The sequence below is a fragment of the Chamaea fasciata genome, unplaced genomic scaffold, assembly GCF_029207755.1.
Source record: "Chamaea fasciata isolate MVZ Bird 193981 ecotype frontalis unplaced genomic scaffold, bChaFas1.0.hap1 SCAF_4, whole genome shotgun sequence".
Lineage (NCBI taxonomy): Eukaryota > Metazoa > Chordata > Aves > Passeriformes > Sylviidae > Chamaea > Chamaea fasciata.
In genome coordinates, this window is record NW_027094089.1 from 83,170,202 (window position 1) to 83,198,038 (window position 27,837).

Below are 27,837 nucleotides of genomic sequence, written 5' to 3' on the forward strand. Positions count from 1 at the left end.
ACAGGGATGATGAAGTATTTTTTCAGGAGTAAATAATTAGATCTAGGTGGTTTTTCTTGCTCTGGTTTAGTTTTTTTCGGTAGGTTTTTTTTTTTTGTGGTTTGTCTTGTTTTGGTTTTTTGATGGTGGGGTTTTTTTTGGGTTTTTTTTTGTTTGTTTGGTTGGTTGTTTTTTTTTTTTTTTTTTTTTTTTTTTTTTGGTAAGGAAATAATTTCCAAATTTTTGATTGAATATCTTGCTGGATTTTAATCAGCCCCCAGTAATGTTGGAATTTGCCGCTGTTCCCAGACTCAAATTCTGCTCTATGAAGTCGTAAGAACCTTTTGGGTCCTCCACCCCATTGTGTTTCAGAGATAATTCTTACAGAGCTGAAAGCAGGTGAGCTGACAATGTAACCTGATCACAGAATAGAAAATGCTGGGGCCCTCCAAGCTGAATTTTTTCTCCTCCTCCTGAGGGAACACTGGCAATAATGGTTTTTTCCCCTATTATGTTATTTTAGAAACGTGTTCCCTTTAAAATGAAAAAAAAAAAAAGTATCATTCTCACAATGACTGAACATTTTTTCCCTATTTCAGTGCGGTATGTCTATTTTAATTTGTAATTTAAATTTGTAGGGAAAAATGCAGAAAGGCTGACATTCCACTCCAGTAATATATTCATGGAATTACAGACACATAGACAGTGTTGTAAAATTTTATATACTCGCCTTATAATTATTTAAATAGAATCTTCTTTGCCAACAGAAGAAATACCCAATGCAACAAAAAAATTGAAGGAAAAAATGCAGAAATCACAGAGAAAATGAGAAGTGGATGCAATGTAGATCTAAGGAAGAACTGTAGTATCTTTGTTATTTTTAGACCTCCATCTGGAAGGCAGTGTACAGTGTGTATATAGATTTTAAATAACAATATTATGACATTATATACTTCCATAAGAGGGTAAAGGAGATGAGCTAATGCACACACTAATAGATATATTAGTGATAATGTTACAAAATCCTGCATCAAAGCCCATTATATCACTTTTTCCTCCAAAAGAGAAATCAGGTGTGTAACATGCAGAGATCTTCTAATGAGACACAACAAATCATCTCAAAGGTTCACTTCTGCAGTGTGTTTTGAGGATAGCTAAATTAAACCAACTCTTTTAAGGCTGGTGTCTGGGTTTTACAGAATAAAGGAAATTCCAGGATCTGAAACTAGTTCCTCAAAATACAGGACTATCAGAATTACTATTAATGTACATCATCAATATCTCACATCTGGCTTCAGTCATCATTAAAAATAACTTCACTCTAATTGCAGCACCCTTTAGAATGTAACAGTATTGAAACTGAAACAACCTAGCAGTGCAAATGTCCCACAATTAACCAGCATGGATAGTGCTCAGGATGTGAGAGCAATTCTGGAACTACATACATTACAAATGTACCAGCTCAGCTACATTATGTTGAAGCAATAATGTGCAATAATTAGATGAACCACCTGTGCTGCAGCTTCAGGAATGCAATGGAGATACCAACAGGAAATTGGGTTTGAAGTGATGATTGAGCCGGTCCCAATGCGGCTCCCGAAATTCCGACTTGCCTGCAGCACAGCACGGAATGCACCCTGACAAAGTGCACTGTCATGCAAAGCCAGGCCTGCAGCCTTTTAAGCCAAATACACTGTGAATTAGTGGCCAGAGATGCTTTGTGGAAAGATGCCAAAAATCACAGTGTAAAACCGGCCAACAACCTGCCAATACGCAAACCAGCTCCCCTAAAATGATCTCCTCCCAAATTCCTAGAAGCATAAAACCAATTAAATTGAGGATGAGGCGATATTACAAAATCCATACCACAAAACTGGTAACATTTTCCACTTGTAATAAGCTGTAAAGATCCAACTCTTGGTTTTGGGCAGCGCACCTCTGACAAGCACGATCACAACAGCAGAAGTTTAAGCCCAGAATGCAAGGTTGCATTGTCCATTCCACACCTGGTGTCCTCCTCTGCAGAGCTTCTCCAAAAGCACTGCTGGCCCCAACCTGCTGTCCCTCCGCCACTGCACGCCTGTGCTAGATCTTTAACTTCTCCCCTCGGAGATTTTTAAACTGAAAACATCAGGAAAATAAAATTTCTTGAGGCAACTGCAATGCTGGCCTCTCACAGGATGGCATAACAGATGATATCAGCACTCTGGAACTGAGCATTGTTATTTTGGGTGTGCTGAACAGAGAATCTTATTTTCTCCTGCTAATGCAACAAGAAAATGAGAAGTTTCATGGTTTGCTCTGTTACATCATAACCCACAGGGTAAATATTGTGTTTGCAGGAAGAAAACTAATTAAGTTCTTACAGCTCAGATGACAGCCACAATTAAGAACTCCAGGCCAGTGTCTCTGTGCTGAGGTTGGTGGACTCAATTCTACACTGTGTGCCCAGAACGGGATGGAACAGAAATTCTCCCTATCTACAAAATAACCATTTGGACCTAATGTCACTTCAATTAATCCCCTCCCAAGTCATGCACTGCAACAGTGATTTTCATCTCTTTCCTTTCCATTCATTATGTATATATATTAAAATATTAAAGCCAATGTGCTTTACCTCAGTAAACAGTACTGTGGGAGAAAATTTTTCAAATAGAAGTGTTTCACAATAATTGCATGATAACAGTGTCAGCACTGACAAAGAAAATTCAAATGGCCAAATGCAAATTAAGTTAGCCTTGCATATCGTTCATTACTACTCATGTAGTTGGTAAATGAATGCATGAATATCCTTTTTCTGCATGTAAAAGAAGTTCCTCCAACTTTCAGCTGCTGCATAAAAATGTAGCCAAAATTCAGCTATCAACCTCTGGAAATGGAGGCCTTCCCATCTAGCAGAACTTAGGTCATTAAAATAGAACAGTTTTCAGATTCAGTGTGAATTAAGAAATAAATAAATTCAGAATGGTAAGTGACTTCCAGCTCGTACAAAATCCCCCTACGTGACCTTGGGAGCCTCCTCCTGGATCACTCTTTTTGATAGGTTGGTTACTGTGAAGAATTCCCTGGTTCTTTGTTTTATTTCTAAAAATCACAGGACATTCAAAGAGGCTTTTGGATTTCTAAGGGCTTTTAGGAGGTTCAGAGGCAACTGTGCCAAATCAGCTCTAAGAGAAATAAGATCTGTAATAAACACTCCGTGTGACTCTAGAGCTGTTCTGGGTGCCTGCAGAGTACTCTGATGAAACAGACCAAAACAACTTTAAAGAAATAAACATAAATAAATATGTATGAAAATTTAAAATTAAACACAGCACTCAACTTCAGGGTACGGAGTAACCGGCACAGTTCTGCACCTGTCTGGCACAAGTTCAGATGTTCTGTGGTACAACCTGGAAATGCCACGAGGCTGCAGGAAAATCCTCAGTGGAACTGCCCTCATCATTCGTGGACAGTTTTACTTCGAAAGGCACAAAATTTCATAATTTCCTATTTCTGCACCTTAGGGGCAATTCGATGAGTAAAGTAACAGCAGTGCTGGTTTTTAAAAGTGCTGAAACTTGAAAAATATTCCGGAACTTTACAGAGAAAACTTTCCCCACTGCACTGAAATGCACTCTGGAGCACACTAATAAAAGCAAGGGGTACAGGACTCTCCTTAGCCTGGGTAAGTAATTAAAAGCTTTAGATGAACAACAAACTCAGAGGTAATTAGTTACAATTACATAGCACAACAACTTTCTGAAGGACATTTAGCAGAAGGGGCACGTGGCTTTGCCATTTGAGGGCACATTTCCACTTGTTCAGGAAACATTCCTGTGTTGGGAAAGAAGAGTACACAACATGGCAAATGACAACTTGGGTTTAGAGAAAGCAGCAGCAATAGATATGAAACCCAGAGCTCACAGTCCCATTTCTCTGTGTCTGTCTAGCTCACCAAACATTTATAAACACTTGGCATGCTCTAGGCCAACACGTGGACAATCTCCTGCATACCAAGATCAGAAAATCAATTTTAAAGACAACAAATCAATCTCCAGCACTTGCCTCAGAGAAGGATAACACATCAACAGAGGTGAAAGCAATTATGCAAATGTACAGAATTCTCCAATTTCTGTCTTTCTGTCTGCCCAGTCTGTGGTCCTGAGGTGTTTCCAGAGCCTCCTCACTCCTTGCCTGCTCGAAGGAATGAGGCGTCCATCCAAAAACCTGGACAATCCTGAGCAGGCTGGAGGCTCAAGCCTCTTTAGTCCCTTTTTATCCCCCTTCTCCTGCCTGTAGGAAGAACTCCTCTGAAAACTCCTAAAATTCAGTTTTGAGCTGCAAGGGACAATAAAAACAATCTATTTCCAAGCCCATGTCACGGGCAGAGACACATCCCCCTGTCAAGTAAAATCTCCACATATTAAAGCTGTTTCTTTCATGCCAGGCCACCAGAAAAATGCATTATCTACCTACTCCTTTAATTACAAAAGCCATAAGACAAAGTGCAGACACAGTAAAAATAGATTATACCACAAATACCTATTTTTAAACAGCTTTGGGACTGTTTATGGAGCTCTCAGGACTCAGGTAATTTGCTGAGATTCGATTTGAATGGTGCCCATATTTATATTTAGAAATGAAAGCAAACTCAAATCTACAATAATGCCATGATAGCAAAATGAGTGAATTTATTATTGGTGATCTTGTTTAGCTCTTGCTATTACAGATGTGGTAATTTTGAAGCACTTGGATCATGTGTGAGTCTCATTAATCCACAACACCTGACTGTAAGCAAAAATCCTCCATAACACAACTGAATAGCAAATATGTTTTTTAAATACTCAGCTCCTAAAAGCAAAAAACGTCTGAAAGGATGAAGAAGTTTAAAATACGAACTGATTTTTAAACTCGAGACTAAATTTTTATAGTCCATTATGGATATTTCCAACTTCATAACAGGTATTTAATGTTAAGGATCTGTTCCTCCGAAAGACATTTTATTGAGCACAAATTCAGCGCACCTCCCACCTCCCTGCATTTTAACATTTATGATATTCTCACCAATTCACAGATGCAAGCACATCAAAACCCAGCTTATTTAGACAACTGTCACATCCAGAATGACTGACAATGCTTTCAGGAAAGCAAATTTGCTTTGACTGAAGGATTTTATCTGAATGTGGTTCAGGTAAATGAGGACTGTGCACCCAGAAATCCAACCAACCCTCCAGATTTTATTTAATATAATCACTGCAAAGGTAAAATTGGTTTAGCAAGGTAGACAAGCAAGAGTGAGTCTTTAATCACGGCTGTATCTTCAAGCAGAAGACACAGTATTCCTAAAATGATAACCTTCCATTAGAATTCTGATGGAATGTAAAATATCTACCTACTTAAACAAGCCCATATTTTAAATTAAAATGCCTGAATGCCACATGAAAATGATCAAAAACCATTAAGTAACAGGAACACTCCCTTGCCACAACTCCTTTTTCTCTTGCAAAAGTTAAACAGGGAGTGGAAACCCTTCAGATGGGTCCCACCAAAGACACAAATCAGATGCTGAGACTGAACCAGGGACGTTCACTGTCTCAAGGTGTACTCTTAGCATGGAAATAATTACAGAGCAGCAACTGATTTGATTTTGATGCAGGAATTAAAGAGCAATCCAAAATGTGTGCTAAGAGAGCACAGGAAATCCTCAAGAAATTCAGAGATCTAAAGCAGAAGAACTTTCATCCGTGTCCTCTCCAGCCCTGCATTCCCACAGGAACAATGGCCCAGAGGATCAGGGAGGTTGCCAGAGTTTGTATATATGGGAGAGGGCACCGGTTATTACCATCTCTTAAAGAAATTAAATTCCATGGCAAAAAAAAAAAACAACTTAGAAACGTAATAGAAAGAAACTATGCAGAATAGTTAGCTCTCTGCAGAAATTTGCTTAAGCTAATTTAGAGAAAGAATTATTCCTGAATTGGTCTTCTTTTAATAATTTCATACCCCAGGGCCAGGAAAAAGGGCAGGGATTACTGTGCAGCAGCAGTGCTGGATGCAGATTTTAATGGCACCCTGTGATAAATGCCACCCAACACTGCTCTTTATTAGACCAATATTGGCAAACTTGCAAAATGCAAGTGTATTTTTGGAAGAGGAACCAACATTTCTAGAAACTGTTTTCTAATTACTATTTTATAGGCTCCATAAGCAAAGCAATCCACCGAAAGGACAATCTCTCTCCCTAAAATCCAGTGGCTAGAAACAATAAAGGTGGAGTAATGAGCTCAGGAGAGAGAAACCACACAGTGTTTTTGCACATTGAGAAGTCTACAGAAGAAGGAACACATAAAAATAGAATGAAATGTAAAACTAGAGGGGGGGGGCAGGGATTTATTATTATTACTTCCATGACCTGATAACAAAACCATTTTTGCTGGAAAAGTCTGGGGTTGTAATGCAACCCATTAAAGCGTAGCTTTTCATTTCCAGGCTTAGCAAAAAAACCATAATGCACTTAAACATATCTGAAATGGGTTTTATTTTTTTGAACCTTTCTGTAAATTTCACCATTTGATTTTTGCCCAGCAGGAGCATTGCAATGTTGAGCAGGCCCCCTGTGTTCTAGAGGAACAGAGCACCACTCCCTTCCCTTCTCCACCTCCTACCCAGTCTGAATCTGACTGAATGTATTTTAAAGACATGACCATGTAAGTACAAACAGTCTGCAAGGCACAGCAGCAGCCTCTGTGAAAAAGGCAAATTGAAGAGGTGGAATGACACTCTTTTGGGCTGATTGTAAGCCTGTAGTAATTGGAACTCTGTTATCCAAATTAATTAATCCCTCCCAGGTCCAACCCACTCACCTAAAGCCAGCAGGGAACACACACACAGGGGTTTTTTTTTGGCTTGTTTTTCTTTATTTTTTGCAGAGTTGTGGGGTTTGAGCCAAACTGATCAAAAAATGCCACTAGTAGTTATACTACAGTTTGTTCTTTTTGAGTTAAATTTCCTTTGTGAAACCAAGAAAACACAACGAAAGCTAAATTTCCATCATCTTCTGGTTGCAGCCACTGTGAGAGTGTGAAACCTCTAAGGTTTTAATTTTCACCATGAGAAGATGCAAACAGAAAAAAGCAAGTTTGGAAACACACAGATCTGGAGAACACACACACAAAAAAATGTACAAATGTGAACTTACTGTAATGCTGAGTGGTTTGGGGGGCGTTTTCTTTGTGGGTTTTTTAGGGGTTTGGAGAGGGGGTTTTTTGCCTTTCTGTAGGGGCCACCTGTTACCAAGTAATTAGCAAAACTAAAAAAAGTAAGCAAGCTGGAGTTGTTTTTTCTCCTTGCTAAATGGCAACCACAACAATTCCCACAGGAACAATGGCCCAGAGGATCAGGGAGGTTGCCAGAGTTTGTATATATGGGAGAGGGCACCGGTTATCACCATCTCTTAAAGAAATTAAATTCCAGACACAGGAGAATGAGATGTGCGCCCAAACAGAAAACAATAGATTTTCACCTCAGACCATAATGTGTAACCAAGACAAGTTCAAACTCAAAACTTCACTGGACAAGTCTAACTTCGGAAATAACAACATCTTTTTTTGGTTGTTGTTGTTGTTTTTGGTTTTTTTGTTTTGGTTTGGTTTTTTTTCCCCATGAGTGTCCCAAACTCAGGCTGATTCCAGAGGAGTTCAGCTCTAACAATGCACAGAAAACTCTCGCAACTGTGCACTGCCCACAGACAGAATTATTCCATTTACTATACAATTGCCAATCTCAACCACATGACCCAGCAAGCCCAGAAATCTCCCAACCTCATCGTTCCATGCCTTTTATTTGCTTTTTTTTTCCCCCTCCCACTGAACCACAGGAGGCAGGGAGTTAATTGGTAATTCCAATCTCACTGGCTGTAACTCTGCAGGACAGAGTGGCAGCAAAGAGGGAACTGTCATTGCTCCTTCTGTTTTTGAAGGAGAGAGGTGGAAGTTTGTAAATGTGGTCCCAGGTTTTTCATGCTGTAGTTCACTGCTCAGAATTGTCACAGCCACAATTTTAGGCGAGTCTTTTGGTGTGTAGACAAGTTACTCACCAGATGTCATGTATGTTTCTAAACCACATGAGAAATTTTACATGAAAGTTTAAATGAGATATTTGACTGGGACTAACATTTATTGCCTCCTATTCTCAATTTTTAGTACCCCTGAAAATTTTACATTATGGCCTTCTTCTCTTATAGATCACTTACAGTTGGCCAGAGTTTGGAATTGGAAAACCCAGTCCTTTTCTCACCATGAATTCTCCAAAGTCAATCAGCTCCTTAAATTTAAAAGCCAGGCCCCACTGGAATATCACCTGACTCAATGAAAGTCCAAATGCAGAAGTCAAAGTAACTACATAAAGCAGAAGATCAGTCAAAGGGATTTTTAATTAGCTCTGCCCCCTGTTTTTGCTTAGTAGTCCCTAGTTTTGACCCAGGTTCAATCATCATCTTGGTCTTCTCAGCTGCAGCAGATTTTGTGCAAACTCCTCTGGTCTGGGACGCTTTGCTTTGTCACCACTTGGTGACAAATGTCTCCTCAAGTCACGACACAGATAAAGCATCTCTCAGAATGATAGGGAAAGCACCTCTCAAAACTTCTCAAGATAGGGAAAAAAACCCCAAATTTTGATCGAGGCGAGGAGTTCTTTCACATCTGATCTGAGAGCAGAAACAAGCCCTGAATTAAGAATGATACTGGAACTGCATTGACTTCACAGTATGAACAAATCAAGTCACTTCTTTTTATTTTTTTCATAAGATCACACACATGGCAAATTAAAAATAATTATGTACTACCTTTGGTGTTAAAGAGGGTAATAGAATTTGCCTTTACTCTTCTGTTCCTCTAGAAAAAGTCATCAGCCAACACAAACTTAACCCCGGCTCACTGAGGACCAGGTGGATAAACTTGGCTTATTTATGACTCTCTTTTGCCACACATATCCAAACCAAGCTTTTATGCCAAATAACTTCAACGGTAGGGATTTTAAGACTGCATTTTTTACTGTAAGCCATGTTTCAAATGAAAAATTGCAGAACACAGTTACCATGAGCTTTGATGAAAAGTAAAAGCAGAGTAAGTGCATTTCACAAACTGTGCGCCACTGGAATATCACAAGCAGAGAAGTGGACGAAGGAAATCCTGCCACCGATTAACTTCTCAAATTTTCTCAAAACCAGCTTTGCAGGAAGAAGCAATTGCTCAGTAAACTGGACAAAGTTCAGCTCAATACTATTGTCTTCCTCAGGAAAACGAAGTTATCTTAATGTACTTTAAGCTTTAAGACTCCAAATACCGCAAGTTCCTACCAAAGCAGAACACACCCAAGAGCAGTGCTTGGAAATGATGACCAGCTGAGTACTCCAAGTCTTATTTATTAAGAAGCTAGCATTGCTCATGGCACCACCTACAATAAATTAATTATACTTACAGTTGTAAGAATTAAGCACAGTTAGTGCAGGGATGTTTAAATACCATTTCAAGCACAGCAGGAGCCCTTAGGGCACACAGAGCTGCAGGTTAAAAATCCGTGGTCACACAGACAGTGCTGGGCTTTCGTAGCAGCCCAGTCCCCAACAGCAGCCCAATGGTTTCCAGTGAAACCAAAGTCTGCTGGCAAATCTTTGCCAAACAGCTTCAGCCCACCCGGTACATAACTCAGAAATTCTCTTACCTTGCGCCCGCGGCGTTCGTTTCCTGCGGTCTCTGAAAGCTGCCCCCGACTGCAAGGCCTCCAGCAGACTGTCCATCACTCCTGTCTCGTCACCCTCTGAGAGCAGCAGGAAAAGAAAATTCAATCAGCACCACTGAGAGCAGACTTTAGGAAGAAATAAAATTCAAAGTGCTGTCACGTTTCCATAAGGCTGCCGAATGAGAGCGAGCCACATCTCCGTGCAAGGCTGGTGGCAGTGCAGGTAGCACTGCCTGCTTTGGGGGTGATGCTCCACTAGCCAAAACTGATGGCAACCCTACTGTTCCTGCAACTTGGAGATGTTATCCTGTGCATTGTTGATGGCATCTTCAGCACGCAGATAGGCAGCTGCTGCTGCTGAGCGACGGCTGCTTCGCTGCTGGGATAGCTGGAGGCTTTTCTGAAGTGGAAACAGGTCAGTCTAATCAATGCCTCTGATGACACTGAGCAGAGGAAAGTTCAATACTGCAGCACAGAGAAAACATTTTCTGTGCTGCCTCCCGACTTCATGAGTCACTAAATCTTTGGGAGAAAAATTATCTATGCAATCAATAGCATGGATGGTCTTCAGGTGACATAAGGAAAGAATGAAGAGGGGATAACCATGCAGTGGAAGTCAATGGTATAACATTTCTTAACAGCTGAATTTTACTTCTGCTAAATTTTTTATTTCACTTTTTTCATATCCAAGCGAACTCGCAGCCCTTAAATGGCTGGACTTTATGGTGCATTATGGAAATGTGGGTAGAAAAATTACTTCTTTTTATATATTTGAGTCTTTACATTCCTTTGCATTTCAGTCTGTTAATAACAGTTGACAGCAGCATTCAGCAGCATGAGAAATAGAGGTCAAAGAACAGCAAGGTTACAAAACTATTGATTAATGCCTCTTTCTGTTCCCATATCTGTGTTATAACCCAAAAGTAAAATATAGGTTAGACTCAGCAGGTAGGTGGACATGTCATCCACATCTCTCAGACTCCAAACTAATATAAATTTCCTCATCTGGGAATGGGAAGATCATTACTTTATGAAAAAAAAAAAAAAAAAAAAATTACATTGTGGCAAAAAACTTCTGACTCACACAAAGTGTAGGAGGTTAAAATGCACATTCAAGCTCTCAAATGTTCAAGTTTAAAAGCAGGCTATTAATGAATAAGCTGTTCTGTCCCGGTTCTTTGTTACATTCAGATTTATTAGACTCAATCCAGACCTAAAACAGTACCTGGTTCAAATTTCTACAAGCTGGTTATGAGAGTAATTACTTTATACCTTTAAATTATACATCAACCTAACTTAAACCATTCAATACACCCTACACAACACTTCCACAGAGTTCTCTCCAGGGTAAGAGGAAAGGGAGCAGAGCAAGCGCAGGAACCAGCACAAGACTCTGAAATACCAGTTTTAATTACATTCCATCCAAAAGCCTTAAACAACTGAGCTCCTGCAAAACAAATAAGCAAATTAGCTTCTCTCAATTCCCACTCACATAACAAGGCCTGAATTTTCTCTAAACTGCGCAACACAATTGTTTTTCTATGTGCTTCTTAGCCTACCCATGCTTATTCATTGATTTGTTGTTGGCTCTGTATTAAATTTACCTTCAAAGTCAAAGATCTGTGAATACACTTTGTCCAAATTAATACACATCAAGTTGGTCTGAAACATTTAATGGCAGCGACTGCAGATGCAGAATTAGTTAATATCTTAGAATATTTAATGTGTAGAAAAATTACAATATTCTTCGATCTTCATTAAAAGTAAGAGTTGGCAGAGTTTATTAAAAAAGACAAAAATCCTTCAATACTTCATGAATGTTTATGCAGCCTTCCACTTTTTTGCTGAGTGAGCTGCTCTACCTGCTAATTACTGCAACTGCCAAAACCCAGCCTGGTTCTGGGATGCCAGAATATACAACATAAAACACGTTATTAAGGAAGCTGTAGGACAGAGTGATGAGATTTTTAACTCCTCAAAGTAAAATTCATGCAAGGTCTGATCTCAGCAGTGCATCTTAATCAAAGTCTTCAGGTGGTTAAGTGGGAACTGGACAAAGAACTGCATTTTCAGGGAGCCTTGATTAAAATTGATAAATAAAATTCAACAGAAATTGCAGTCTTTATAGTTCTTGCCGCAGTTCTTCACACGGTAGCAGCTACCTCCTCAATTTGTCTTTTTTATAGCACCCACAGCAATTTATGGACACAAGTAAGAAACAAAGACAGAAACTGCCAGAAGTTTGAAAAATAAAAACTTATTTCCAACATTTCTGTCAGCAGAAATAAAATACATAATCATTATTTCTCTTTTAGATGTCTTTCATTGTACACAAGGACAGGAGTTTCATCTGGAACAAGTAATTTTCTTCCTCATTGTTTCTTCTCCAAGTTGGCCCCAAGCATTTAAGAAGGAGCAAATGTGTGGAGACATGCAAAAACAAAATTTAAAAAAAAAAAAAATGGCAATTTACTTTGATTTGCCTTAGTAAAGATCCAGATTCACTACAGGTATTAAAGAGGACAGCAAAGGTTAAAGGACTGCACCCAATCATTAAGTGATGTGTTAACTACAAGCCCCATTTGTTTTAATTTGGATTTGACACTAATTCTATTGCAGCTTTGGTTTCGAGACCCAGACTGTGTGGGGCTGTTTTTAGGAGGTTGCAGAAACACCCGTGCTCCTGCAGGTCCCAGGGTTTAGACCAGAGGTGCCCAACAAATTTGGGCCTCATATTATCATATTTGGGCCTGATATTATTTTAATGATAATAATACGGACAAAAATAACTTCCTTCTTCCACAGAACATCATTTCTCCTTGCACTGCCGGAGAGACCCAACGTGCGGAAGATTGGGAGTAATAAAATCATCTGAAAGAACTGAATGAGTGTGCGTAGCTCCACGGGCCAGCCAGGAGCTCTCCAACAGGGAATGCCCAAGAGCTCCAGCCTAGAGAGGTGACCAAAGAAACAACAATGAGCCAGCGTGATAAAAACCCAGGATCCTGTGTTTGCAGCAGCAGCAGAGCACCAGCTTGAGTGCAGCATTCACAGAAGTGAAATCACAACTGGAAACATCTTTCATCTAACCAGGGGAGTGGATTCCAACATGAAATGCCCGAGGCAGCACAATTTCTTTAGATTGCACAAAGCAGACACTGAAAGGATGTAAGGCAAGCTCCTCCCATGCTTTGGAATCTGGGCAGCCCCAGCAGAGCAAACTCACCCCAAGGGCTGGCACTGCTGGGGAACAGCAGCACAACACCAAGGCTGCCACTGCAAATATCCTGGCAATCAAATCTGCCCGTGCTGGGGTCTCTGTCTGAGCTTTGGGTGAGATTTGTCAGGCAGCGATATTGACCAAAAGGATTCGAAATCGGACTTAAAGGTGATATTTCAGAAGGTGCCAGCTGCTGGAATAACTTGGGACTGCAGAAACTGCTCCTCACGTGAAGCCCCAGAGCTCGGCCGAGCAGGGTCCACCTCCAATTAATCTGCTTTCCTCAGTTCAGATCCATGGCTGGGAACATGCTCTTGTTTCTGGAGCAAAGTTTTGCTGCCCTCCCTTTTTGCTGTCTGCACTGATTACTGCAGCAGTGCCCACATATTTTGCTGGCACGTTTTTATTTTCTGGTGTTTTCCACATGCACTTCCAAAACGTCCTGCACTCACTATTGCAGATATACTGATTGCAAACTGATCTAAGTTAATAAGAAGCGTAGATATTGCACAGCCATTTGGGCAAAGGGTTACAGGAATTTTACAGGAAATTTTTCATAAATCTGGGCTCTTACTGAAGGAATCCAGCCAAATACATTACATAACACATGCTGCCTCCTGCTGCTCCAAAGGGTTTTTAAATTATGCTGCTATTCACATCTTGCACTACCCTGTTTTGCTTTGAACTTTTAAGCACTTTTCAAAGTCTAATGTGTGTCCTGCAGAAACTTTTAAACAAGACTTTTTATTCACAACCAGTACCAGAATTTTTAATTGCAATATATTCACTTAAAAAGGTCAGCTTTCAATGTCTTTGGGAAAGCGTGTTTTTGTGTTCTCCTCATATATTTGCATTTTATTCATTTGCTAAATTCATTTTGCATGCATAATAAATATCTCCAGGAAGCAGTCCTGCTCTGCAGTTTGCAGCAGAGTGGTGTCTCGTGATTCTTATTTACTTTTTAATTAAAGGAGAACAAGTCAGGGCAGTGTGACTGAGAAGAGAACCCCCAGCTCGTTTCAGTTTACAAAACAAGGCAAACCCTTGCTTGCGCACCAATTAAGGATATTGTTGATGATAACCTGACCTCAGGCTTAAATAAATTAATAGGAGAAAAGAAAGTGCTTTACTGAACGGGCAGGCTATTGAAAACAATACTTGAAATGCACATTTTTTTCTTTATTGGGAGAAGATGTCCCAATGGTCAAGGTCTGCTGTGGCTTCATCGAGATACTCCCACATGGAGGCATCTTCCTGCAAGGACCACGCCTAAAATAGCCTGTAATGTGAATTACCTGGAAGAAATGGGAAGAGATTGCTTCTGTGGGGGAAGGAAAAGATTGTGCAGCTCCCCAAAAGAGCAACAAGCAAAAACTCCCATGTTATACCTCGCTATTGCAACTGTAAATAAAGTTCTGCTGCAGTTTCAAGACCAGATTTAAGCTGCAGTACTGAGGTACTTTTAATTTCTGTGATGAGCAGATACATAAGGCAGAACAAAGTCATCAATGCTTTTATCATGGTTAATAATTTCCTTTTAAATATTCCCTACAGCTGAAAAACTGCTCTAACATTTCAGGGAAAAAAAGGAGTTTTGGGAACACATTTTGAGGAAAGGGGAGCTCTTACACATTCTTGATGACTTTTTACTTTCTTTTCTTTTTAATATTGGTGATGATTTTGACTGGGATAGAGTTAATTTTTTTCACAGCAGCTGCTGTGGGGTTGTGTTTTGGAACTGGAAACAGAGTTGATAATTCATGGAGATTTTTCTTACCAGTGAACAGCCCTTACACAGAGCCAAGGGTTTTTCTGCTCCTCACCCCATCCCACCCTGGATTCCTGAAACAGCCTTACACTGAAGCTGATCAGCAATTATTTCTGAAATGCTTTTTAACATTTTAAGTTCTACAAAATATACAGCAGTTACATTGAGATAAACAAAATTATGGCTACTTTCAAAATTAATAACAGTACCTACTTTTTGAAGCACAAATATTTCTCTAAGGATAAGTTGAATTTGCATAGAAAACTCCCTGAAGTTACTAGTTGTTACTGTTCAGTAAATAGTCCCCAAGAAACCTACTTTTAAGAGAAAAGAATCCAATTTTTCTTTCTTCCCTGCAATTATCCCAATCACAGACTTGTCATTCTAATAATTTTTCCCCCGATAAACTCAATCACAAGGTACCATATGGGCCATCCTCATTCATTATCAAACCCAAATTTTTCCAGAGCAAAACGTTTAAAAGGAGAGATTCAATTTCAAGCCGTAATTTCTTTCTAACTACCTGTCCATACTCACATGTATTTGCATTTCTCCTGAGCTGTTTCTGACCCATTTAGCAGCAGTTCAGGAATTCTGACACTCACCCCATTCTCAAGACAGCTTTAAACTCCTGCACAAACAGATCTTACAAAAGTTTTTTTAGCAGCTCCTGCAGAACTGCTTTGAAGGGAAAAACTCAAACCTCATCCTGGTTCTGTAGATGCTCACCTTTAAGCATAATGCAAAGCTCAATCTATTTTTTTTTTTGTTCTGTGAATATCAGGTTTCAGGAGGTGTGCAGCATATTCAAACAGACCATCGACATCAATATGAAAAATAATGACTTCCCAAAGGAATTTGAACATTTGCCTTACTGACATCCAGCCCCACAAACTAATCATCTCTAAAATGTAAATAAGACCCAAGTTTTGCCACTCCAGGTACCCCATGCAGACACCAGCCAATACAGAAATTCAAAAAGACATTTACAAAACAACATGCAGCTCGTAATAAGCTTCGTATGGATTTCTGTTTATGCTAAAGGACGTGGAAGGGAGACAAACCAACCAGAAAAACACAGAATCATTAGAAAACTGCAGCAAAAGCAACCTCTGGAATGATATCCTGCCCCAGTGAAATGAAACACCAGCTCAAGGAAACACAGCAGAACTCTTGCTCACACTAGAACACACCAGCCTGAATAAAAAGCCCATGAAATCTTATATGGGGGTACTTGGAAAGGGAAAGCAGGAATATCCATCAACCTCCAGCACAGAGCCTCACTTGCATTATCTGCGTTAGGGGAGAATGCTAATATGTCTTCAAAACAATTAATTCAATCCTAATTGGGACTGAGGAAGCTCATTCCATCTTTTATCCGAATACTGGTGGTTAAAAGGTGATTTTAATTGCCACAGTAATCAGATATAATGAAGAGCAAAACTGTTTCTGATTAAATAACATTTGCATCAGAATTGCTGTTAGACACTTTGCAGCTCCCAGGAATTCTCCAATTCTTTTTCTCTCTCCACTTCAGATATGCACGCAGAAGCAATGCTGCAAGAATTTTGAAGATGTTGAATCAGATGGAAGTCATGGAAGGCTTCTCCTCCAAATTCATCTCCCATAAGGAGAAAGAATTGATCATTATTTGAAGTGTGAAACCTCAGGTGTGTAGGTGGTGTGCATGAAGCACAAACCCTTCTCTGCCTCCAAACTTCACCAGGAAACCTGGACTTTTCACCTAATGCTAACCATCTTGATGCCTTTTTGGAATATTCATTTTTACAGGGCTTTTTTAAAATATATTTTTGCATACATCTTTAAATATTTTGGAATGTTCAGCAGGTTTTTTATCAGTTTACATGTAGTGTTTATGTGGCAGCTTAGTTACGCAGAGCACAAAACCACCAAACTGAGTGAAGTGGTCTTCAAAATACTGGCAAAGTCTGAGTCACTTCATCACTAGGAAATACTCAGAACAATTCTTGGTCCCGGCCACTGTGGTTTTCTACAGTTACACAGATATTAATTTTAGTTAATTAATTATAACTAACCTAATCCGGATTCTCCAGTGACCACCAGAAAGTAGCCACCGAAGAGTCAGAAAACAGGAAAAATATTTATTATAGAACTACACAAGAAGCTGGAAAATGCAGGAACCCAACTGCTTTGACCTCAAAGGCTGCCAGCACTGAGATCAAATTTGACTCGGGGAGATCCAGAGAAAGAGCTGAGAGAGGGTGAGGTTAAAACGAGCCTTTGGGTGAAAATCACCTTGTCAAAGTGACAGCTTGAGAGGACATCTGCCTCCTTCCTCTAAGTCTGCTGTGTCACATTCACTTAGACAAATTTACAAACTATTTATATAAGCAGCAACGAGCACACAGAAGTAGCTGCATCAAGAAAAAAATTAGTTATTTGGCAAAAACAGTCAATTGAATATCAATGTCATGGAATCCAGCGCGGATGGAAGTTTAGCTCTCCTCCTACCACAGAAGCAGAGTTGTAATATGCGAAATGGATATTTTAAAACATTTACAAACTGGAAAAATATATTTTAGAAGTATTAAATTTACTTTGTGTCACAGGTTTACAAACATTAGTTATTTAAATGGCAGTTCTGGTGCATTGGGCCATGTAAAGACATTCATATATTTGCATTTTCATTAAGAGAGGACTACAATGCAAAATGAAACTTCAGTTGTATCATTTAATAGGAAACGGCTCTCATGATGGAAAGCAAAATGCTGTCAGTGTAGTGAGGCATCTGTGCCACTGCTGAGGGTGGTGTCCCCTCACCTGCTTGGAAAGTGAAGGGATGCAGAAAAAGGAAGGCGTGCTCTCAGGACTGAGCTGAGGCAATTTTACAAGTTGTAACTTCAAACTGAGAGCTGCAGCCCTTAACCACAGCCCAAGTCACTGACAACAGCATCCAAGTGAGATTTCCACACTTTTCAACAGCTCACAAAGAGTGGCAGTTCAAATAAACTCTCTCCAGCACTCTGGCAGAGGGAGGGGGATGGAGGGACATTCTTATCCCACTCACAGAAAAGTACCTGTCCCTATTCCCATGGACATTTTTTTGGCAGGTGGCAGATATTAAAGAGATACTAATCATATGCTGAAAGAACGGGCTAGGAAAGTCTCATTAGAAACCTTCACAAGTTTAACTTCACAGAGAAAAGAAAATGCATTTATGTTTAAATTTTGCATTTTGTTCATAGTTATACTGAAATCAGACTCATCTTTAAATGATCTGATTATAAAATTTGTCTTCTAGAGAAAAAAAAATTCTGATACAGAATGTTCCGGGCAGTGTCAGTGCCAGTTCAAGCAAGGCCAAAGATAACAGGATTTGTGGTACCATTGCAGCAATTTTCCCTGTTAAATGGATAACAAGGACAGGGGTTTTTATAGCTGGGTCAGATTAGCAGATTAACACAAACTCACAGAAACTTTACAAAAAACTGAAAGTAATCTCTTGCCTAAATCCAGTTTTACCTCTACTTGTCTTCTGGAGTCAGGTAAAGAATAAAGCCTCTATTTTTACAACCTTCTGGAAATCTGCACAGCATCAATATCGAGCCCACCCCATTCCTTCTGCTTTCTTACCTCCCTCTCTGTCAGACAGGTCTCATGTGAAATACAATATTCTCCCAGCTGACAAGATCAACACATTGCTTTTTATTGTGCTGAAATGTCACTCTGTACGCAGGCTCCAAGCTCAACGAGATTTTCCAGCTCCTAACAGGACTACTGGGAGAACATCCATTCTAACACAGCCCCCCAAGCTCAAAAAGAAAGACATTAATTGCCACAACACCTTGATTATAGAGATGTTTACAGAATGAAATTAACAACAAAGCAAGGAAGACACTTCTTCTTGGAAGTCAATCCATAAGGAAAAAAAAAAAAAAATCAATTAAGTGCTACCAAAAAAAAAAAAAAAAAAAAAAAAAAAAAAAAACAAAAAAAAAAAAAAAAAAACAAACAAAAAACAAACAAAAACCCGCCAATAATTCACAACAAAACACCCTGAAAGGAGCACTGCACACATTAAGTGGCAGAAATGGAATAATGACATGACCGGGTAGGCTGAAACAAAACAGAACTTTCCATTCGGGAAAGTCAACTGCTTTCAGAACTGTCAGGAAGTATTTCCCATATTGATCAGAAACAGCCTTCAGGTTATTACTCCTGATTTTTTTAAATGATAAATTTAAAAAGTTTTGCCTTTTTTAACGATCATCTCTCAGCTAAAAATGCTGCCTTACCTTTGTTCATATCAATCAACTGCTGCTTCTTCTTCTGTCTCTCCAGCCTCTCGCGCTCAGCCTTCTCCTTGGCCAGCTTGGCTCTCTTGGTTTTCTCCTCCAGTTCTCTTCTTTTGTTGTTTTCTTTTACTGCCTCCTGCATTAGAGGAAATGGGTATGAGTGTCTGCACACCGAGGAAAACCAAAATAACCTGGTCTGCACAGATCCTGTGTTTACATTAAAAAACCAGGGACTTGACCCAATACTTGGAGCATCCCCAGAAATCTTGGAGGGAACATAATGTACCACATCACTTGCACATGCGAGCATTATTGATCAGAGCGAGGGAAACTGAAATTTCTTTGCATTTACGATGAAGGGAAAAAAGAATGTTTTTCAGCAGCGATGTGTTTGTGTTTTTGCCTATTAAGATTGCAGGTCTACCTCAAGCCTGTGCCATGCTCTTAGGAGGGATGACTGGGGAGGAAGCCAAGTTTCCACTATGATGGAAATTCAATTACAAGTGGCCAAAACTCAGGTGCTAGAATTTAAATACAACTCATCAAAAATTTTGTTGACATAGCCAGTCTGGATAAGCAAAATAGAGAAAACGCAGGAGAAGAAACGGAAAACAGTTGAATTTTTAGATTATGAGTAAGAACTCTCCGAGCTAATAGGTTATAAGAACTAGCAAATTAAAAGTCCATGACTCCCAAATGCTTCCAAGTACAGAATATTAATTCAAGCAAGGGGCAGCACATTTCAGTGTGCCATTTCAGGAGTTTCCTGAGGTCAAACGCCACATTCCACCCCTGACTCTGGACACCAGGTGCTCACTTCAAACTGCACCAAAAACTGCCCCATCACAGAGCCAGCTGCACCAGAAACACCTGGAACGCCTTTTCTTTCAGAAAAAAAGAGAACTAGAGGGCAAACCCTATGTCTTATCCCTCTTCATTTTGGACAGTTCTGTCGCTGCAGTTCAGAGATTTCATTTTACTGCAGCTTCCCAGGCTGTAATGGAAGGAAATGCCCCCAGTCTCAGCAAAGAAAGCAAATATGAAATGTCATGGTTGCACTGGTAGCTCACTAGCCATTAGTGATTAGATCATAGATCCTGTCACATTCTCTACCCAGAAATCTACAGCAGACTGAACTAAACAAGCTCTAAAGTTATTTTATCTGGAAATTCTCTTTGAGCTGAACTGAATGAGTTTTATCTGAAGCAAGATTCTGTGGAAATGCAGACTGCACTTCATAAAATACAACGGGATACCAACGGTGATAAAAAAAAATTTAAAAAAATAATAATAAAAAAAGCCATTCAAAATAAAGGTTTAATCTTCTTAAAGAACAGCAAGATAACAAAATACTCCTAATTCTGTGTGAGAGTACCCCTTTTTATTTATGAATCTACACCCATCCACCACCTGGAATATGCTTGCTTGTTATTACCCTCCATCAGGCAGTTGGACTCTCAACCATTCCATATTTGTTATGTCATTTACTGCTATACATTTAGTCAGAGTAAGATGAAAGCTGGAAATAAATCATTGGCAAGAACAGACTCCCACCTGCTATCAAAGCCAGTGCAGAAAGCAAAATAAATCTATACTCATCTATATTTATAAACATACTTTATATTTGAATTGATATTGCTAACAGATTTGATCACAGTTTCTCAAAACTGACTGATGATTAATGTAAATAAAGAGAATTTTGACTCAGGTGTACAGTGGTTTCTACAGCATTTGCCCTGCCTGAATTATATCAAGCCTTCCAGTTTGATTTTCTACAGTTCTACTGCAAAGGGTTATTTCTCTCTCTCATGGCATGCTTTTATACTCCCCCAGACCTTTTCTCTTCCAAGCATTTGAGTTCCAGTGGATTTCTTCTCATACAGAACAGTGCTATTCCAGATTAACAGGTTTTTTTCAGCTATCAAATGCCAGTGATCCCCCTTCTGGGTAGCTTTAACAGGCTAAATTACTTCAAGAGGTAAAGATCAGTTTCAAGATTGAAAAAAAAACCAAACCAGCTCTGTCATTGGCATTGCTTTTAAAAGCGGGAATAAAAAACAGCAGTTTTGTTACTGCAACATAATTCCAAAGTGACAAAGAACTGTTCATAGGGATCTAATACACAACTAAATTTATTCTCCAATTAAAACCAAACTTATCTAACAGTTATAAATCAGACAAAGAGGCAATCCTCTGGTAAGAATAAAAGCCTTCTCAACAGCTTTAGAACACATTTTGAAAAGTACTCATCTAGATGCTGTCTTCTGAAAACACGTAAGTGCATGCAAAAAGGGAAATAATTTTTGAGTGAATCTCAGCAGACAGGAATATTTAAACGCATAAAACCCTTTCATTGATGTGCTTTTCATGACCCTCTGTTATTTTGGTTGGTGCATAAGGGCAAGCAGTTTTGTTAATTCAACAGCAAATTATAAGTTAGGGAAAGTTTGAGTGTTGGTTTGCTTTGTTATAATAAAAACAAAACCGAATTATTGTCTCTCCTCGCAGAGAAATAGATTCAGCAAGGAATATTATCTCTTTTTAAGTGAGTTAGTTGAAGAAGCACATAGTTTGATGTTCCCCCTTGTGTTTATTAGGATTCACTGAAGTGCAGCTCTGGTGCTCAGCACTGCCAGTTTACAGCTTGGCTTCCTTAAGAAGCAAATAAAAAATTAATGCATCTCTTGCATTCTGTACATATCTTAAGTTTTGACAGACAAACATATTCACACATCGACACGGTTGTAAATAGACTCTCGAAGGTAAATTATTAAAAACAAGAAGAAAGAAAACAAACTGTAATGCACAAATCTCCCTGGATATTAAAGATGCAGCTGGCTACAAAGCGGTCATGCACCAATAATGAGGGCTGCCTGCGATCCCTCAGGCCTTCCCCAAATTTTCCTTGCAACTGCAAAATATGTGAGCTGAAGTTCCAGCAAAATAATCTTCTTCAGTCATAAGTCGTTAGGAACGACAAACTCAGATTAACTGGAAGTTAATCTACAGAAATTCAGAGAGTTAAAACACAGCAGATTGAGCAATCACTTTCCATGTAAAAGGAAGATCTTTCATGGGTGTTCCTTGGAGGATAACACATTTAAATACATTGTTATCCCTGTGAAAATAATGGAAAAGAGATGTAAGGAGCTGGTATTAAACAAGAGCAGACAAATTGAATTTCCTGCTGGGTGGCCGTGGAGCAGAGAGGATGAGGTTTGGGACAGCAGGGCCACCCCAGTGGCACAAATGTCCTGCGTTTGCCAGGACAGATTAAGGGCTTGGCAAATGGAGCTGATGCTGACTGGGCAGGGAGGGAGAGGAGTTTACTGCTGGCATGCAAAAAACACTTCAAACTGTCCAGTCAGAAGAGGTTTGCAGTGTTCACTAAACCTAATTTAACACTACCAAGGAAAAGCTGCATGGTATCACCTAATTAGTCAACTGCGTGAGTTGGAATCATTATTAAATAGCCCTTGAGTAGACAGGTTTGGGACTGTTTTTCCAGCTCCCTTCAATCAACATTTGGATAGCAGAATAAACACACACACCTCATTCAGATTACTCCTGATAGAGGCGCAGAGCGAAGTACACACACAAAAACAAAGCTGGGTTACTGTCTTTACAAAATACACTCAACTTGAAAACCCCAGGAAAACAAATGTCTGTTTGGGTACAATCCTAAAAGAGAAACCAAGGCCCAGGGCAGGCCAGTTAATGTTTTGTTCCAAAAGCAATCCTTCTGGATCAAGGAAAAGACAAATCAGTGTTTTGTCACATCATCATATGAGCACAGTATTTCAGACTTTTTAATAAAAATTCATTTTAAGGTAAGTCTGTAAGAACTGTTCATACAAGAGCCTGAATCCAGAAGAAAAAGTGAATTTCTCTTTTTCATAGCAGGGCCTTGAATGTGATGTACTGAAAGGTTTCAAAATTTCTGGGTAGAAATTCTCGACAGATTTTAAAAGACACTGTGAGAATTACACACAGCATATATAAAGACATAATGTAATTAAGTAACAAAATAAAAACACCTGGGTTGGAAAGATTTTGCAGACTTCCTAAAATACATGGTTGATGGACTATGGAAGGAAGCACTGCAGAGGGTGTGAGGCATTACACTGCAAAGAAATAACAAAAATGAAAAAAAAAATCTAAAAAAAACCAACAACAAAACAACACTGAAGGGACATGCTCACACAGCTGCAATTTTTTCCTTGAGGTTTCCTACACCTTCCACTTCATGCTTCACCCTGTGTTCTGACAGGATTATCCAGTTCCATTAGCCTGCCTGGATTTTCCTAAACGTGCTAAGCAAGCAAATATGAACCTCAGGAAGTGAATGAGCTGTAATTTACTCCAACATCAGCACGCTAAATGAAGCTGCAATAATGCCATGATCAGTCTGAAATCACAATTAAGACAAATACAGATTCCAATTATCAAATTATCTTAATAGGACATAGGAACAAACAGAATGATGAGACTAAGATAATACACGTGAAACAAAATCGTGGAGATTTTAGAGAAGTCGGGTTCATTCATTAGAAAGGGCTTTTCAGAAATCTTGAAGCGCAGATGTTGGCATCTGTAGCCTGCAGACATCATCTGCAGAAGGGTCTCTTCTGGACTTAGGATCAGGCCCAAGAGACTCACTCAGAGCAGGTAATGAAGTCACTGCTTCACAGGAGCTTTTCAACAGCTTAAGTTCTGCCTCAGCCAAAATCCCAAACCATGCTTTGCTTTCAGAGTGGAATGAGGATTCAAAATCCTCATTTAAATATTACAAACTTCTAAAGATAATGCCTGGAAATAATGACATTTCTCAGTTGGACTCACTGCTACCAGCTCTGAATATAAAACAACAATAAAAAAAAAAAAAAAAAAATCTAAAGAAAATTCTGTTCTGTTTAATCCTGTTCCTTTTAAGATTAAGAAATTTAACTTCATGGTTTCCTCTGGACCATGTCCTCTCCTATAACTTTTGGAAATACTCCTTAATCAGTGGCATCTCTACCCCAAAATATGACATCCAGTGCTTTTACCTCATCCACAAAGGCAACCACCTCAACAGAGGAACAACTTAGGTCAGAATCAAATCCAACTCCATCTAGGCAGTTATTTCTACACTTGCCAACACAGTGTACTTGAACTCAGTTTAATTTCTTTTATTATTAGTTATTTTTACACCTTTTGGGGAGCTTCCAAGAGAAATGCCATCCCTGTGTTTTACATCATATATAAAGCACTTCTCCAGCAGCACTAACCCCTTGTAAATAAAGCTGAGTTACTGCTCCTCCGTGAATTCCACCACCTGTATCCTTTCCTAGCCTACACCTAATTCCTGATTTGTTCAGGATAATGATTAAAACCCATTCTGCTCAGCACTAGCTGAATGCATACACTCAGATGAGAATTGAGAGAGCTTACAAAATGTTTGTATTTTGGGGAGGAAGGGCTTGCTGTATATTGCCTGTTAATAAGGACAGTGTTTCACTTTTGGTACCACCTCTTGGGAAATTTCGCTGAAGAAAATACTTCTAGCTCATTATTCTTTATTTTTTTCCCAGCTTCCTGCTAGCTGGAAACTGTTCTCTTTCAGGCTGCATTAAAGAACTGTTACTTTTTAGGCAGAAGGGATGAAGTGTATTCCCAGACAAATAACCAGAGAGAACAATGAATAAATAGAGGCTTTCTTTTAAACCACTCCTGAATTACAAACTCAATTTATGAGTTTGAAAGCTGGGGATTTAGCCTGACTGTGCACTGTATTTCACAGTAAATCAGATGTTTATTATGTATTTATTTATGTATTGTATATTCATTGAGTTATATTACTGTAGCAAATGACCTGCTGCATTCTAGGGACATTTCAAAAAAAGCCACCAAAAAAATCCCACTCCTGAGTCACAGAGCTTAAAACGTACTTTAAAGCAAGTTATAAACAAACAAGAATTAGGAAGAAAGAAGAGTCTCACAGGTACATTTCTACTCAGGACGCTGAATCCGCTGTGGTCAAAACTGTTTTTTATGAAGGCAACATAACAGATGTTCTGCGTCCTGTCTGGCTCAGGGCATCAATCTTAGAAAATCTTGAAGCCCAGAGTAGTGGTGACCAATAAAAAGTGTTCAGTTTCCTGATCATTTCATGTGTCTCCTCATTTTGGGGAGACTTTCACTTTGTGGATGTTGCACAGCAGGGCGCACAGCAGCCATCAATCAATACCAGTGTTGATATAAAAGGACAATTCATTTCACTGGTCTTTGACCAAACCCATCTCTCATTCTGCCACCTGATGAGTTACTCAGATCTGTTTAAATACTGCCTGAAATTGGAATACAACCCTTTTTCCTCTAAGTACATTTTTAATGTACTTTAAGATTTAATTCCTTATTCAAAGAGCTGCATTTACACAAATGTGAAGGAAGCAGTCACCACTGATAAAACTGTCTACCAGATAAGAAAATATCACTCCACTGAGCAAAACAGCCTCTCTGCATTTCATACAACTACATGCAAAAAATCCCTTTTCCTGCTTCAAAAACGACTTTGGTTTTTTAGACTCAAAATTCACCTTTAAGACCATCTGCGCTAAAAGGAAGCCCACAGAGAAAACAGAATCTAAAACATTTAAAAACTGGGTAAGAAAAAAGGAAATTTTCCTTTCTAGCGCTGAGGTAAATATCTCACACAACTTCCACAGCACAATCAGATTGAAATGAAGTTTATGTCCATTTACTAACACAGGCATGACACATTTCGTGGATGTTTTTAAATCCTCTGCCACCAACACAAACAAACATTCAGAAAGTGACGGCCTGAAAACATTACAGGTCACTTGACAGAGAGTGTGAGACAGCAAGTTAAAGAGCACAAATGGAAAAGAACAAACTGGCATCTTGCTCCAGGCAACTGATTAATCATTATTTGATAAGAGCTTGATCCTTTTGGGCTTGATATTGGATCATGTTGCAGTTGTCCTCAAGGACAATTGAAATTTGTGTTTACTTTCAATAGAAAAAGGACTAAAAATCTAAAAAAAAAAAATGTTTCTTCTTCAGAAGAGTCCTAAATACTAAAGAGATATTATTATCCAGTGGATCTTTAACTGCAAAGAGGGAAAAAAAGAAAACCCACAACAAACTACCCTTTTTGCTACTTATTATTCAATATCTCTGCAGTTGACAGCTCCAAGAGAATACACCTTTTTCTTTATTCTCCAGTTTTGAATTTGACGCGTGTTCCACTGGCAAAGGAAAATCCTGTGGAAATGCTTTACTTCATTCCTGTGATACTCCAGCGACCTGAAGAACTTTTGAACCTCTAAACTAAACTGGCTCATGGCACAGGAAAGGAGCTTTATGCAATAGACAGCCACCAGCAAGAAGATAAAAGAATGATGAACAGGAAAAAAAGGAGTCATCAATATTTACAAAATATTTGGAATTATACTTCTTTTAGTATTTTGGTGATTGGCTGAAGTTGATGGGACCACTTAGAGGAAGCAGGAAGGTATTACAGCATCGTGAACTGGACAAATTAAACACGTGCATGCTCTAAGGAATGTTTGGAGATATTCCCTACCCTCAGTCTTATCTGTTTGCTCCTGAATTCTTATCAGTACTTACTACTTTTTCAAAGTAAATCCAACAGATTAAAGGAATTTCAGCATATTTTTCCTCTGGGGAAGCTTCTTGCAAGCATCAAAATGTTGCAGAAAATCTTAATTCTCTTTTGTAAATTTTTTTGCCCCTTACAGATTGAAAAAAAAAAGCTTCACTGTGAGCTCTTAATGTCTGCCCTGGTCCATCAAAATTAATTCATTACATTGCTAAAATATCAAAGTTGAATTAAATTTGGCTCATCCTTATCCGCAGTTGAGTTGCCAAGTTACACACTGAAGGACAATATGTCATGACCAAAACCTACATAATTCTGGAAACGTTCACCCAATTTCCTGCCATGGAACAAAACACAAAATTAAGCACAACAGAAAAAAAAGAGAGAGACAAAGAAAGAAATAAAACTGGGAGGAAAAAAAAAAAAGACATAAGAAGGTAGATAACAATTTGGAGGTATTACTCACCAAAAACAGAGTTCTGAAGTTGCTCAGATCGCCAAAGAATTCTTCTATGCTTATTGCTTTGGGATCAAAGGTGAAGTATTCTCCCAGATTTTCATACAATTTTGTCATGTTGTTGTGCATGTTGGACAGTTTTTCATATTGCTCTCGGGCACTCTCTGCAAAGCTGTGAGGTCTTGTTAAGGAAAATGACTCAAATGCAGCACAAATAAAGGAAAAAAAATAAAACCACAGTAAATAAAGGAAACAGAGTACACAAGGAAAGAGCTCTCAGTATGAAGGTTACAACTGCAAAATATGCAGTTGCTGTTCTGCTCCAAACAGGACATTTTTATGAATTAATGTAATTAGTAGTATTATTGTTACAGTTTTATGAATTAATATTATTAACGTCCGCAAGTTCATAAACACTTCCATTAAATGATCCCTTTCCAATGGTGAAGATCTGCCACTGATAGAGAATACAACTTGCTCTATAAAATTTTTAAATGCTGTGGACATTTTTATATGAAGAGATGAACTTTATAAATTGAATTCTGTGAAAACATACAGTGAAATTGAGCTTGCTGTGAGAATCTGTGATCTCACTGCCCAAGTGAAGTCAAGTCCCCCACCTCACACACACATTTTATAGGTAAAATGTGCATGACTATCCATGACATAATCATACAGTATGACATCTCACTTTATTTGCCTTTTATTACAAAATTCTTCTCTGTGGATTCTTTCCTGGCCCGCCACACAGTTCATGCCTCAGGCTGCCTGTATTAGGTTCACTTTCTGGGG

General features: G+C 39.0%; 1 protein-coding gene across 5 annotated transcripts in view; it reads right to left on the reverse strand.

The window, feature by feature from the left end:
• Nucleotides 1-27,837, reverse strand: part of DIAPH2 (diaphanous related formin 2) — a 171,011-nt gene that overhangs the window by 43,463 nt on the left and 99,711 nt on the right. For 2 of the 5 annotated variants that reach the window (XM_066182237.1, XM_066182236.1), the window contains exons 24-27: nt 27,055-27,218; nt 18,965-19,100; nt 9,682-9,777; nt 9,428-9,520 (exon numbers count right to left, since the gene is read on the reverse strand). In XM_066182237.1, the coding sequence (XP_066038334.1) occupies nt 9,450-9,520; nt 9,682-9,777; nt 18,965-19,100; nt 27,055-27,218 (467 nt within the window). In that variant the 3' untranslated portion in view covers nt 9,428-9,449. Of the gene's footprint in view, nt 1-6,790; nt 8,666-9,427; nt 9,521-9,681; nt 9,778-18,964; nt 19,101-27,054; nt 27,219-27,837 lie in introns of those variants that run through there. The other 3 variants (XM_066182233.1, XM_066182238.1, XM_066182235.1) reach the window with 3 other exon arrangements.